We start from the raw sequence: 16,071 nt of genomic DNA on the forward strand, positions 1-16,071 counted from the left end.
TAAAATGTCTTCAAAGGATTTGATTGTAAAGCTGTATTCAAGTGAAAAGTTATTCTAATGTAAATTTGCAATGTAACATACAGTGTAATACAGACAAAAGCAATAGAACTTCCAAACCTCCTAAAAATAAATAATAAAAATATCAAAGCTAAGTAGAAAGATGCGACCAACTTAGACACAAAGAGGTACTCAATTCCTATCATTAACACACTGGCAGATTTTCAAAAGAAGCTGTTTTACCTGCTTTAATCTACACAGGAAGTAAAGGAAAAACAAAACCTACCAATTTTAACCAAACAGGAAATGTAGATAAATAGCCAGTATACTTCCACATGTCTCAAAACCAGGCTGATAATTTTAGTACGTCAGAACCATAAACCAGATAATAACAAAAAGTGTTTCATAGGAAATCTTGAACTCTTATTTGGAAGAAGGTATGATTCAGATCTGCGTGTGACACTGAACAGTACATTTAGAAGTAGTTGTATGGATGAAGGATTTTCACTGTAAGTTAATGGAAACGAAAAACAACTAAAATCTTCATGAGTTTATTTCTCTTCTTTCAGTAAAAACTGTTCATAAACCAGTGCTGCCTCACAGAATGAACAGAGACTTCGATGTGAGGTAGCGAGTAAGAAGGATCTCATCAACCCACTACTTGAACCCCTCCTGGGCCAGTGCCATGCCTGAGACTCACAGCCCCAGTGTGCGTATTCATTTTCTGAGTATTGGCTGTTACTCTTCAGTTATTTAACTGAATATTTATCCTATTTAGGATAAAAGTACATCAGAAACGCGTAACGGTTCAGGAAATATCACAGAACCAAAATATAGTTACAGATACTATCTAAACTTTAACAAAAAAGCTTAACTTGGTGCAAGAACATTTGAAAGTCAATAGCATAATATTTAGACATGAAAGCTAAATTACCCACTTTGTACCTTCTCTTGATAGTCCCTGATCAAATACCTAAATTTTTGGTCCTCCAGGGAGCCCATCCATCCTTATAATACTGCTACCTCTCCATCCGTTCCTACAAATACAGTTGGATGCTCCTCTCTACTTCTGGCGGCCATAGACATCAACTTGAGAATGTGATTCTTAGCAGTGCCCGGGGGGGCTCAGTCGGTTAAGGCACCCGACTTCAGCTCCGATCAGCTCAGGTCACGATCTCACGGTTCGTGAGTTCGAGCCCCGCATTGGGTTCTCTGCTGTTATCCTGGAGCCTGCTTCGGATCATCTGTCCTTCCCTCTGCCCCTCCCCTGCTCTCTGTCTCTCTCTTCCTCTCAAAATTAGTAAATACACTTTAAGAAAAAGAATCTGATTCTGAGAAGCTGCAAACTCAATTTTCTCACTGGCTCATCTAGTATGATGTTAGCTCAAAGGAGAAATAAATGTCAGCAGTTGGGTTGCTTTGCCAGTTTCCTTCCATACTGCTTACAGGACTTCTTGGAGCCACTCTCAACTGGTTTTTCGGCCTGTTTCTTCTTCAGGTATGTCACCTTTTCTACCAAGGACAGCAGGCGTCCTCTAATTGTTAAGTCACTGTTTCCATCAAGAGACCCATCTTCATCCAGCTCAATTCCTGGTGTGAGAAAAGCAAAGAGAACGAAGAAAAGAAAAATGTGTTTGAAAGAAATACATTTAGGAGAAAAATGCTCTGGTTTTGCAACTTATCCACACATAGCTTAAAGCAATGCTGTCACGTCAAGAACATTTGACAAGACAGAGTTAAGCACTCTTTCACTAGCTCTCAGGTAAAATCCACACACTGGCCTCTACGTCCTCCTTTCTCTTTTTCTCCTGTTCCAATGGGCCCAGGGCTATTAGCAGCTGAGACAAATTATAAAATGAGACAGAGAACAAAAAAACACTCTTAAGAGTCCAGATCAATTCTGCTATTTAGTCTGACCCTTAGGCTGACCCTCAGGCATGTCTGACCTCACGTGCTATCTGCACAAACTCACAGCTTTGCCCTCCCAAAAAAAACTCCTGAACTGTCAGCCACCTCAATTGCCTCTAAAAATCACAGTGATATTTTAACAAATTGAGAGAAAAGATGGTAGGCATAATTAGCTATCCTAACCCAGCGAAATGCTTTATGTCTTAAGCAATAATCCTATCATTTTTAGAGCATCCCTTTATTTATAACAGATATATAGTATAACTTTTCTTGCACTCATTTAGTCTTCTTCATTCATAAGTTAAATTAATATGCAAGGTTATGCTTGTATTCTCTTCACTAAACTAAAATAAAAATAATGCCACTGGTGCTATACATCACTTAACAAATGACTAATAAATGACTAATTAATTCTCTTTCACTGGGACAGTTTGTTCGTATCACTGCTTAAAGGGAAAAAGCACCACATGTTGAGAACAAGTCAATTCTATTTTAAAAGTTCTTAGAATGAAAGGTGGGGAAAGCTCCCTTAATAGATTTGGGCTACTGACATATAGCTTAACAAAGGATTTCCTTAAGCATTAATTAATTTCAAAAGATATGTGCCACATTTCTTAGGCCAGTCCTAAAAAGTGCCCCACAACTGGTTTAAATACAACTATTTGTGATCAAATATCTTTAGACTAAATCAACCTCTCATCTCTTTGTCAGAAGCATCTGGTTACATGTCCCAATCCCCCCTTCCCATTCCCTGCCACTGAAGAAAAGAGAAAAAATAAAAATAAGATGTTGGTTACCTCCTGCTTAGTACTAAAGCCTTTGTGATCTCTCTACTTTTTATGACTTCCCACACAGGGTCAGTTAACCATTTTGGCATAGTAAATATTCTTATATGGACTCCTAACAGGCATCATGTATATTTCTGAGCCTATTTACATTTATATTAACTTTGGTATCAGTACATGTGTATGAAAAATACACATTGACGGCTCAACAAAATTACGAAAACAGTTCGAAACAAGAAGTTTGACAAGGAAACAGTAATCATTAAAACGAATAAACAGAAATCCTAGAGTTGAAAAATACAGTAACTGAAGAATTTGACTGAGAGTTTCAAAAGTAGACTCAACATGCAGAAGAAGAATCAAAAACCTGAAGAATAGGTCGATTGAAATCATGCAGTCTGAAGAAAACCTATGAGATTTATGGGACAAAATGGAAAGAAACAATATTCACATTGTGGGAATTCCAAAAGGAGAAAGCACAAGGGCCAGAAAGTATATTTAAATAATGGCTGAAAACTTCCCAAATCTGGGGAGAGAAATGGACATGCAGATCCATGTGGCCCAAAAGACCCCAAAGGTGTTGAACCTGTAGAAGGCTACACTGAGACACATTATGATTAAAATGTCAAAAAGCAAAGGCAAGAAAAGAATTTTAAAAGCAGCAAAAGAGAGAAGTTATGTAAAAGGGATCTCCCATAAGAACACTGGCAAATTTCTCATCAGAAACTTGTCAGGACAGGAGAAAATGGGACCACTTATTCAAAACACTGAAAGAAAATAACTATCAGCCAAGAATTCCATACCCAGCAACACTGTCCTTCAGAAAAAGAGGAGGGATAGATACTTTCCCCAATAAACAAAAGCTAAGGAAGTTCATTACCACCAAATCTGCCTTATAGGGAATGTCAGAGGGAGTTCTTTGAATGGAAGTCAAAAAACTCTAATTAAGATCATAAAAACACAAAAAGGTAGCATAAATATTACCAGTAATGGTAAGCATATAATCAAAATTAGATTTTACAGTAAGGTAACAGTGGTGCATAACTCACGATTCTTCTTTAAAATTAGCTTTTTTAAATGAATTAAAATATGTTGTTATAACTTTACGTTATTTTACATAAACCTCATGGTAACCACAAGGGAAAATTTTATAATAATTATACAAAAGAACACAAGAAAAAAGGCAAGCATACTCATAACAAAAGATATCAACACAAAATACAGCAGGATAAATAAAAAGGAAAAGTTGATTTACAAAACAACCCAAAAAATAATGAAATAGTAAGTCCTTATTTGCAATATAATTACTTTAAATGTAAATGTATAAAATTCTCCAACCAAAAGACCCAGAATAGCTGAATAAAAATAAGATCCAACCATATGCTGCCCATAAGAGATTCACTTTAGCCTTAAAGACAAAGACCAAGAGTGAAGGGATGAAAAATGGCATTTCAAGCAAATAACTAAAAATAATAATAATAATAATAAAAATAATAATAAAAACCAACAACTCCCACCAAAACATAATCAAACCAAAATAAAATACCACAGGAAGCTATACATTCATCAGATAAAAGAGACTTTAAACTAAAAATGGTAAAATGAGGCAAAGAGGGTCATTATATAATGATAAAGAGGTCAATACATCAATAAGATATAACAACTATAAATATTTATGCACCCAACACTGGAGTACTTAAATGTATAAAGGAAAAGGTAAAAAACAAAAACAAAAACAAAACTAAATGGGGAAATAAGGAGTAATATAATAATAGGTGGGGACTTTAATACCCCATTCTCTACAATGAATAGATCATCCAGGACAGAATCAATAAGGAAAGCATGGATTTTAACAACAGTACAGATCAAATGACCTAGAGGACATATAGAAAACATCCTATTACACAAAAGCAGAATACACACTCTTCTCAAGTGCACATGGAATATTTTCTAGGATAGAATAGATGCTAGGCCATAAAACAAGTCTTAGTAAATTCAAGAGGGCTGATTATACTGGTTATCTTCTCTGACCACAAGGCATGAAATCAAAAATCAATGACAGGGGGAAACCTGGAAAATTCATGAACACAGGGAAATTAAACAGCATTCTCTTGAATAACCAATGAATCCAAGGATAAGTTAAAGGGGAAATAAATTTAATGAGACAAATATAACTGGAAACACAACATGCCAGAATTTATGGGGGCAACTAAAGCAGTTCTATGAGGGAAGTTCATAGCAGTACATAAGTGCTTACATTAAGAAGCAAGAAAGATCCCAAATAAACCAAAGTGTAATCTTAAGGAACGAGAAAAAGAGGAATGAACAGAGCCTAAAGTTAGCAGAAGAAAGGAAATATTAAAGATTAGAGCAGAAATAAATGACGTATAGATCAAAAAACAATAGAAAAGATTAACCAAAATAAGAGTTATTTCTTTAAAAAAAACCCAACAAAATTGACAAACGTTTAGGTAGACTAACCAAGGCCGGGGGGGAGGAAACAGGACTAAAGTTAACAACAATATAAATGATAAAGGAGACATTGTAAATGAAAAAATGAAAAAGATACCACAGAAATTCTAAAGATTATAAAAGGTTACGATGAAGATTATAAGCAAACAAAGTGGGCAACCTAGAAGAAATGGAAAAGTTCTTAGAAACATACACCTTACCAAGACAGAAATGGAAACTCTGAATAGAGCAATTTAAGGAAAATGAATCCGTACTCAAATATCTCACAATGAAGAAAGGCTTTACTGGTGAATTTTACCAAACATTTAAAGAAGAATTAACAGCAATTCTTAAACTCTTCCAAAGAAATCAAAAAGGAGGAAACACTCCCAAACTCATTTTACTAGGCCAGCATTATCCTGACACCAAAACTGCAAAGAACACTACCAGAAAAGAAAGCCACAGGACATTATCCCTGACATACAGGGATGCAAAATTTCTCAATACCAGGAAATTGAATTCAACAGCATATTTAAAGGATCATTCTCCATGATCAAGCATGATTTATCCCTGGGATTCAAGGATAGTTCAACATATGCAAAACAATCAACATGATACACCACAATAATAGAATGAAAGAAAAGAATCATATGATCATTTCTGTAGGCACGTTGGAAAGAACACTCAACCAAATTTAACATGCATTCATGATAAAAACTCTTAACAAATTAGGCACAGAAGAAATATATCTCAACATAACAAAGGCCAATATGACAAACCCATAGCTTTTATTTCTCAATGGTGAAATATTAAAAATGTTCCCTCTAAGATTAGGAACAGAACAAAGTTACCCACTCTCACCATTCCTATTCAACACAGTACTGAAAGTCCTAGCTAGAACAATTAGGGAATAAAAAGAAATAAAAGGTACATGAATTGGAAAGGAATAAATGAAATGGTTTCTATTTGCAGACAACATGATTTTTATATAGAAAATCCTAAAGATTCAACCTAAAAACCTGTTTGATCTAATCAATGAATTCACTAAAGTTGCAGGACAACAATATGTAGTGTTTCTATAAACTGAAAATGAAATTTTTGAAAAAGAAATTAAAAAAATCATTCCCATTTACAATAGCATCAAGAACAATAAAATACTCAGGAAGAGGTTTAACTAAGGAGGCAAAAGATTTCTATGCTGAAAATTACAATACATTGGTGAAAAGAAGAAGGCACAAATACTGGCAAGGTATCTTCTGTTAATGGATTTGGAAGAATATTGTTGAAATGGTAATATTATCAGAAGCTATCTTAGATTCAATGCAATCCCTCTCAAGATTTCAAAGGCATTTTTTACAGAAGTAGAAAAAACCTTTCTAAAATTTATATGAAATCACAAAATCCTCCAATAGCCAAAGAAATTCTGAGAAAGAAGGGTAAATCAAGAAGTATCACACTTCCTGATTTCACTAGAGTCATCAAAACAGCATGGAACTGGCATAAAAATGAACAAATAGATAAATGGAAAAGAATCGAGAGCCTGGAAATAAACCCAAGCGTACATGGTTTACTGTTAGTTGACAAGGTTGCCAAGAATACCCAATGGAGAAAAAGACAGTCTTCAATAAATGGTGCTGGGAAAATCAGATATTCACATTTAAAAGAATGAAACTGGACCCATATCTTAACCACTCATGAAAATTAACTACAAATGGATTAAAGACTTAAATGTTTGACCCCAAATCATGAAACTTCTAGAAAAAAAACATAGCAACAAAGCTCCTTGATATGGGTCTTGGTAATAATTTTATGGATATAACACCTAAACCACAAGCAACAATAACAAAAATAAACACATGGGACTACATCAAATTAACTACTAACCAAGTGAAAAGACAACCTACAGAATGGGGAAAAATGTTTTCAAACTATATATCTGATAAGGAGTTGATACCCAAAACATATAAAGAACTTCTATAACTCAGTAGCGAACAAAACAAAACAAAAAAACCCAACTCAATTAAAAAATGGGCAAAGGACTTGAATAGACGTTTCTTCAGCTCCAAAAAAGACATATGAAAGGCCCAAATGGTACATGAAAAGATGCTCAACATCATCACTGGTCATTAGAGAGAAGTAAATCAAAACCATAATCAGGTAGCAAAGCACCTCACACCTATTAGGATGGCCACCACTGAAAAGGCAAAAGATTAACAAAATGCTGGTGAGCATGTGGAGAACAGAACACCTTGCACACTGCTGATGAATTGTAAATTGGTACAGCTATTGTGGAAAACAGTATAGAGGATCCTCACAAAATTTTAAAAATAGAACTACCATATGATCCAGTAACCCACTTCTTAAAACATATCCAAATGAAACAAAAACACTAATTTGGAAAAGGAATCTGCACCTCCATGCTCATAGGAGCATTGTTTACAATAGCCAAGACATGGAAACAATGTAAGTGTCCATCTGGAAATGAATGGATAAAGAAGTTGTGGTATATACATACTACGGAATATTATTTAGCCAGAAAACTGGGAAATACTGCCATCTGTGATAACAAAGACAGAACATGAAGGCATTACGCTAAGAGAAATAAGCCAGACAGAAAAAGAGAAATATTGTATGATCTCACTTATATATAAAACCTAAAAACCAAAACAAACACATAAGCAAACAACAAACTCAGAGAAAAAGAAAGCAGACTTGTTACCAGAAGTGGGGAGTGGGGAGAGAGGAATTGAAGGAAACTGGTCAAAAGGTACAAACTCCCAGTTACAGGTTAAATAAGTACTAGGTATGCAATGTACAGCATGATGACTATAGCTAACCCTGCTGTATGAAATACAGGAAAATTGTTAAGAAGGTAAATCCTAAGAGTTTTCATCACAAGGAAAAAAAGTTTTCCCGTTATTCTTCCTTGTAAAATTTTAATGCATCTATATGAGAAGATGGATGCTTAGCAGAACCTATTATGGCAATCATTTCATAAGATATGCAAATCAAACCATCACACTGTATATTCTAAAATTATATAGTGGTGAATTATCAATTATCAATTAATCAATCAATAACACATTTAAAAAGAGTTGTAAGTCAAGAAGACATTACCACAATGTGTCATCAAATCTTCATGAAAATCTAAGAGCTGGTCTCGGATTTCTTCAGGACATGGACATTCACTTTTATCATCCTTAAAATTGAGAAGCATATTGATCTGAAAGTTTGGACAAACAAGAAAGAGGAAGAACAAGAGTAAAAGAAAAGTGAAATCAGGAAAGACACAGCAAAGATCATAAAAACCAAAGATGTTCAATCTTTGAATATTCATAAACTGCAGTCCAAAAGATGAAAAGTCATTATCACTCAGTATAACAAATACCACAAAATAAATAGAACTATTCAAAGCCTCGCTTGTTGCAACATAGTTATATAATTTGCTTCCTCCTTCTCAAATCCACAGTATGTTAGACCCTTGTATACTTAGGGTTCTTAAATCAACTAAAATCTAAATGTTATTTTTAAAAATATTTTATTGTGCTTCTCCTAGATTTCCTTTTTTCTAGCTAATTTCTAAACTTCATTGAATATTTTAAAGAATTCTTTTTGAGAAGGATATAGTAGCAAAGGCAAAAAAATTCTAAATATGATAGAAAAGTAATATAATGGATAACTTGCTTTTTAATAACATTAATAGTTCAATTAACCAAATTCAAGAACCAATCCTCAATTGGTTTTAGCTTCAGACATAGAACTATTACACTTCTGAATGAAGAAAAGAAAGGAATGTTGCTGTTTCACAAATTCCCCCGAAGAAACAACTGTTTTTTTTGGAATTTTTTTACATGAATTTTTTGTTTAACTTTTATTTTGAGAGAACTGTAGATTCCTATGTATTTTAAGAAATAACACAAAGAGATAACATATACCCTTTACTCAATCCCCGCAAAGGTAACATCTTACAAAACAGTAGTACAGAATCACAACCAGGAGACTGACATTGATAGTTAAGATAGAGAACAATTCTAGCACCTCAAGGATCCTTCCTGCTATACCATTATAACCACATCCACTTCCCTCCTATTTGCTCCTCATCCTTTATTCCTGTCAATCACTAATTGAGTGTTATCCATTTCTGTATTATTGTCATTTCAAGAACGTTACATAAATGGAATCACACAGAATGCATGCATATATTCCTATATGATCCTTCTGATGTCCTCACGGTCTGTAGTGATCCCTCATTTCATTTCTGATAATTTGTGTCTTTTACCTTTGTCAGTCTTTTCAGTGTTTTGTAGATTTTGTTGATATTTTTAAATAACCAGTTTTTGGATTCATTAATTTTTTTTCAATTGTTGTCCTGTTTTCATTTTCATTGATTTCTGCCTTTATGTTATTGCCTTCCTTCTGCTTGCTTTGGGTTTATTTCGCTCTTTTTAAAAAACAAATTTTTAATGTTTATTTACTTTTGAGAGGGTGTTGGGGGAAGGGTAGAGAGAGAGGGAGACCCAGAATCTGAAGCAGGCTCCAGGCTCTGAACTGGAGTCAGCCCGACGTGGGGCTCAAACTCACGAACCACAGGATCATGACCTGAGCCAAAGTCGGACACTCAACCAACTGAACCACACAGGCACCCCTACTCTTTTTTTTTTCCCCCAAATGCTTGTGATGTCAACTGAGATTAATGAGTGTTCTTCTCTTTTTAAATGTAAATATTTAATGTCATAAATTATCCTCTCAGCACTGTGTTAGCTGTTCCCACAAATTTTGATATGTGATTACTTTCATTTTTTTCAGTTCATTGATTTAAACATTTTTTTAATGTTTTATTATTTATCTGAGAGAGAGAGGAGAGATAGAGCGAGAGGGGGAGGGTCAGAGAAAGAGGGGATACACAGAATCCCAAGCAGGCTCCAGACTCTGAGCTGTCAGCACAGAGCCCAACTCATGAACTGCGAGATCATGACCTGAGCCGAAGTCAGACACTTAACCAACGGACCCACCCAGGCGCCCCTCAGTTGAATGATTTTTAAATTTTCCTTAAGACTTCCTCCTTACACTATGAGTTATTTACAATTGTGTTGTTTAGTTTCCAAGTATTTGGAGATTTTTCTGTTTTCTGTCTTTTATTGATTTTTCAGTTGACTCTACCGTGGTCAGGAAAAAGACTCTGTATGAAAAAATTTAAATGCTTTTAAATCCGTTTAGGCTGTTTAAGGCCCAGGATACAGTCCATCTTTGAGAATGTTTCATGGACACTTGAAAAAAAATATGTATGATGTTGTTGGGTGGAGTGTTATACAAATATCCAAAGACCCTGTTTGGTGATGACAGAGTCGCATTTTCCTATGTTCTTGCTGACTTTTGCCTAGCTTTTCTAACGATTACTGAAAGAGGAGTGCTGAGGTCTCCAACTATCATTGTGTATTTATCTACTTCTTTCGGTTCTGTGTGGACTTCACATATTTTTCGGCTGTAGGCAGTACCTGTGCATTTGCCTTCTTGGTAGGTTCTTACAGCATTGTGTAATGTTCCTGTCTGCCTCTGGTAATTTCTTTACTCTGATAGAGTCGCTCTTACTTTCTTTCAGTGTTTCATAATATATCTTTTTTCAACCTTTCACTTTCAACCTATCTACATCATTCTATGTGATATAAACTGCTCCTAGAAATACCTCATCAGAGAAACATCTCATAGACGTAACCTAACAGCAGATGGTTAGGCCAAGTTTTATATAATCCACTCGGCCAATCTCTTTTAATTGGAGTAATGTTCAAGCCTTTATTGATATGACTTAAGTCTGTAATTTCATGTTTTTTGTTTGTTCTGCTTTATTTTTCCCAACTTGCTGTGGGTTCCTTGAACTATTTTTAGGATCTCGTTTTGAATTATCCCTGGCATTTTTTTTTTAGTATATCTCTATGCATAGTTTTTTTTAGTGGTTGCTCTGGGTATAATAATATACGTACATAATTCATCACAGCCTACTGGCATCAACATTTTACCAGTTTGAAGCACAGAAAACTCATCTCCCTTTTATACCCCTTATCCTCCTTCATTTAAAATACAAATGTCTTAAATATTACCTATAAATACATCTAGAACACAGCAGAGAGCTCTATCATTTTTGCTTCATCCATCAAATATAATCTAGAAAACTCAAAAGGAGGGGCGCCTGGGTGGCTCAGTTGGTTAAGCGTCCAACTTTTGGTTTTGGCTCAGGTCATGATCTCATAGTTTGTGAGTTTGAGCCCCTCATCAGGCTCTCTACTGTCAGCGCAGGGCCTACTTCAGATCCTCTGTTTCCCTCTCTCTCTCTCTCTCTCAAAAATAAACATTTAAAAAAAAAGAGAGAGAAACTTGGGGGCCCTGGGTGGCTCAGTCGGTTAAGCGTCCAACTTCAGCTCAGGTCATAATCTCACAGTTCTTGGATTCGGGCCCAATGTCGGGCTCTGGGCTGACAGCTTGGAGCCTGGAACCTGCTTCAGATTCTGTGTCTCCCTCTCTCTCTGCCCCTCCCCGGCTCATGTCTGTCTGTCTCTCAAAAAAAAAAAACAAATAAAAAAAAATAAACATTAAAAAAAATTTTTAAAAACAGAGAACCCAAAAGAAAAGGGAAGATACATTGTATTTATTCCTAACACCTTCCATTGTTCTTTCTTCATTCCTGATTTTCCAAATTTTCTTCTATTGTCATTTTCTCTCCATTTAAAGGACTTCATTTAGGCTTTCCTTCAGGGTTGGCCTGCTGCAGTCCAAATCTCATTCTTTGCCTCCATTTGAGAATGTCTTGATTTCCCCTGCATTCCTGAAGGATATTTTCATTGCCTATAGAGTTCTGGGTTTTCAGTCTTTTTTTCAGTTGAAAACCAGTGTGCTGCCTCCATCTGGCCTACATGATTTGTGGTCTGAAATCTTGGTCACTCACATTGTTTTTTCCCTCTAAGTGTCATTTCTTTCTCACTGCTTGTGAGATTTTTTTCTGTGTCTCTCATTTTCAGAAGTTGGACTATGGTATATCTTGATTTAGATCTATCTTCGGGTATTCTGTTTAGGGTTTATTCAGCTTCTTGAGTCTCTCTCTCTCTCTTTCTCTCTTTTTATAAGTTTCTTTATTTATTTTTGAGAAAGACAAATAGTGGGGGATGGGCAGAGAGAGATGGAGAGAGAGAATCCCAAGCAGGCTCCGCGCTGACAGCACAGAGCCCGACTCAAGGCTTGAACTCACAAACTCACAAACTTGAAATCACAACCTGAGCTGAAATCAAGAGTCAGACACGTAACCAGCTGGGCCACCCAGGTGCCGCTTGAGTCTTTTTCTTTGTATCTTTTGCCAAACTTGAAAAGTTTCAACTTTTATTTTTTCCAAGGTTTTTTTTTTTTATTTTTCTTTTTTCAGTTCCCCCTCTTTCTCCTATTCCTAGGACTCCAGTGTCACGAACGTTTGATGTTTTGTTATATTTTCACTGGTTCTTAAAGCTTTATTTTCTTTTCCAGTTTGTTTTCTGTTCTTCAGACTGGGTAGGTGATTCTTATTATTCCCTCTTTAGTTCAATGATTCTTTTCTCTGTCTCCTTTCTGCTGTTCAGTGTATCCATTAAAGGTTTCTTTATTTTGGCTATTTTTCATTTCTAAAATTTCCATTTGGTTCTTGTTCCTATGTTTCTTTCTTTGTGAAGACTTTTTTTTTTTTTTTTTTCCATTTGGAAGCTTTATGATGGCTGCTTTAAAAGCCTTGTCAGAGAAACTGAAATCTTCATGAGCTGGAGATCATCCGAGTTGGTATCTAGTGATTGTCTTTTTTCATTCAAGGTTTTCTTGGTTCTTGATACGATGAGTGATTTTTTTTTTTTTTTTTTTTTTAAACTGAAACCTGGGCATTTTGGTACTATGAGACTTCTCGATCTTAAATTTCCGGCTTCTTCTGACAGTAGCTAGCAGGAGAAGAGTTTAACCTGCCCTGTTCCTTGTTACTTCCAGGTGGGAGCGGTAGACCATTTCCCCACTCGGCCTCCACGAGCACTTGAGGAAAGAAGGTCTTGTTCCCACTGGGCAGTTTGGGAGACCAGTTCCCCCTAGACCTGTACCCGCACAACCCCGGCTGGAAAGGGCAAGAGTGCCTTGGTACTTCTCCCTCCCTAGCCTCTCCTGACACTTTGGAAGACGCAAGCCTCATTACCACCCAGCTGGGAAAAGTCTCAGCTCCTCACAGTTCTGGCCGGGGCACCTCATTACAGCCTGATGAGGGTGGCAGGCTAGGCTCCCACTCAGTCTTCGCTGGGTGGGGCAGTCTGGACTGGTGTTTGGCTGACGTAGTACGGTTAGTACCTAAAAGCTTTCAGTTTTGCTAGAGAGATGGTTTTCTTGGTCTTCTGGCTGGACAAAGGCGGCTTTTGTCGGGGCTTTTCCTGTCGGTGCCCATCAGCATTTCTGGGTTGCCAGCTTCTTTAGCTCCAAGTCTGGCATAGATGAGGGGAAAAGAAAATCCAGGGGACTCACCACCATGTTGTTTCTCAAGTCCCAAGTTCCATTGTCAGTCTCCTGTTTTCTATCTTTCAGAGTCTTTGTATGTTGTCTTTTATGTAATTTCCAGGGTGACAGTTGTACTTAGAAGAACAGGGAAAGGCACACGTACTCCATTTTTCTAGAAGCAGGAGCTCCCGATAGCGGTTTAACGAATGGAGTTGATTTGGGGGAGCCTGGTCTTGTTTTCTGCTCCATAAATGCTATTTGTGGCAATAAACAAAATTCCATGTCCCTTCCCTCAAAGAAACTGCATTCTGGTGAGAAAACATAAATTCTTCAATTAGTCCACAAACATTTTCGTTTGGAAATATCTTGATACATAGAGAAAAGGTCAGGGTAATATACTGTAGATAGTGTGCATCCCATCTGGAAGTAGATTCTAGACCAGCTAATTGTTTAGTTCAGGCATGTGCCCTTGATTCTGCTGTACCTAGGCAGATCTGGGTCTGCTGTACCTAGGCAGATCTGATCATAAACAGGTGATCAATCTCTCAGCAAGCCTGGCAGCAGTAGTGACATTTGGTCTTTCAGGAGAGACCAAACAGAAAAGGTCTGACATTGAGTCACAGAAGTGAAGGGTTCTTTTTCACTGGGTGGTGCCAGGTCAGCCAAAGAAGATCCACTTGTGGTTGGATATGGTTTCTTTTTTAATTAATTTTTTAATGTTTACTTATTTTTGAGAGAGAGACAGACAGAGTGCGAGCAGAGAGAGAGGGAGACACAGAATCCGAGGCAGGCTCCAGGCTCTGAGCTGTCAGCACGAAGCCCGACGTGAGGCTCAAACCCACTGTGACCTCGCGACCTGAGTCGAAGTCAGACACTTAACCGACTGAGCCACCCAGGCGCCCCTGGGCACTGTCTCTACATGTAGAACTTCAGAGTGTGGCACACAGGTCTCCTCGAAGAGTCTATGGTACACATGATACCTTTCAATAAATCTCTCATTTGTTTAAACTGAGAAGATCTTTCTTTTCCTTTGGTGAAACTAAGAATTACTAAATCCACTTGGCTAGTTTAAGGAGAACAGGGGGGGAAAAAAAAAACACTTGTAATTTATACTGTAATTTCACGATGTACGGATCCTGAATGAACTAAAGCCCAAAGTAAAAAGGGAAGAATTTCCATTTCATTCTTGTACCTGTTCCTGAGGTGGGGATCGAAATTCCTTTGTCTTCCTGGCAGTGAGCGCGGCCGACATGTTTAAAGCCTGCATAACTTCATTGTAACGGAAGCGCTGATTGTCTTGGAGCTTGGCTACAAAGTCATCTGAAAAGGCCACGATGGCTTCTATCCGGTGTCGGACCTGGCAGTCACAGAGGTACTGGAGCAGCAGACACATCTAAAAAGATGATGAACAAGACATCAGGGGTGAATTCAGGAATCTTAAGTAGTTAATGTGTACCTGTGGCAGACACGCTTAGTATCAACTCTTCTATGAACAGAATTCTGATTCTGTGTAGGCAGCACTGTGCTTGGTCCCAGGGGATAAAACCTACAATTTCTCTAAGCTTAAAAGGGTAAATGCATGCCCCGTTGGTGGACACTTACTGCCCTAGCCTCCTCGGCAGCTACCGGGGCTATGGCAAATGAGATATATAAGGCGAACTCAGTGAGGAGTCTCGTGGGAAAGATTTCACACCAATAATAACAGACTAGAACACTCTCTTTTCAAACTGGGTTTAACTGGGTAATGAGTGACATGATTATTTCACTTTAGGATGAAAACCGCAGACTGAGGAGCACAGGAAAATATTAAGAGCTGGCTTCCTGAGGACATTATTGAGCTCCTATACTAATTCTAGAACTGTGCACCTCCACACTCTGCATGTAAATTAATTAAGTGGTTTCACTGTTCATTCATTAAATGCCGAGTTGGGTATTCTCCAACCGGAAGTCAAAAGGATTTAAGCGTATTTATTTATTTGGAGAGAAAGAGAAAGACGGCACAAGCAAGGTAGGGATGGAGAGAGACGGAGAGAGACAGGGAATCCCAAGCAGGCTCTACGCTGTGTGAAGCCCGACACAGGGCTTGAACACATAAAGTGCAAGATGAAGACCTGAGATGAAACCCAAAGTCAGATGCTTAACCAACTAGTCACCCAGGCACCTCAGCTAAAAGGATTTTTAACTGAGAGAATATGTTGGTAGAAATATGCCTACAAGAGAATGCTCTGCCCATGTTTCGGAAAGCATTTATTTATTTATTTTTTTTTTTTTTTATTTATATATGAAATTTATTGTCAAATTGGTTTCCATACAACACCCAGTGCTCATCCCAAAAGGTGCCCTCCTCAATACCCATCACCCACCCTCTCCTCCCTCCCACCCCCCATCAACCCTTAGTTTGTTCTCAGTTCTCAACAGTCTCTTATGCTTTGGCTCTCTCCCACTCTAA

General features: G+C 37.2%; 1 protein-coding gene across 13 annotated transcripts in view; it reads right to left on the reverse strand.

Annotated features, from left to right (window-relative positions):
• Positions 1 to 16,071, reverse strand: part of RYR2 (ryanodine receptor 2) — a 768,472-nt gene that overhangs the window by 221,003 nt on the left and 531,398 nt on the right. For all 13 annotated transcript variants that reach the window (XM_040464903.1, XM_040464902.1, XM_040464892.1 and 10 more), the window contains 3 exons: positions 14,815 to 15,015; positions 8,259 to 8,364; positions 1,444 to 1,587 (listed from right to left, as the gene is read on the reverse strand). In XM_040464903.1, coding sequence (XP_040320837.1) covers positions 1,444 to 1,587; positions 8,259 to 8,364; positions 14,815 to 15,015 — 451 coding nt within the window. The remainder of the gene's footprint in view (positions 1 to 1,443; positions 1,588 to 8,258; positions 8,365 to 14,814; positions 15,016 to 16,071) is intronic.

Source organism: Herpailurus yagouaroundi, unplaced genomic scaffold (genome assembly GCF_014898765.1).
Source record: "Herpailurus yagouaroundi ecotype Mexico unplaced genomic scaffold, PumYag 530, whole genome shotgun sequence".
Classification (NCBI taxonomy): Eukaryota; Metazoa; Chordata; class Mammalia; order Carnivora; family Felidae; genus Herpailurus; species Herpailurus yagouaroundi.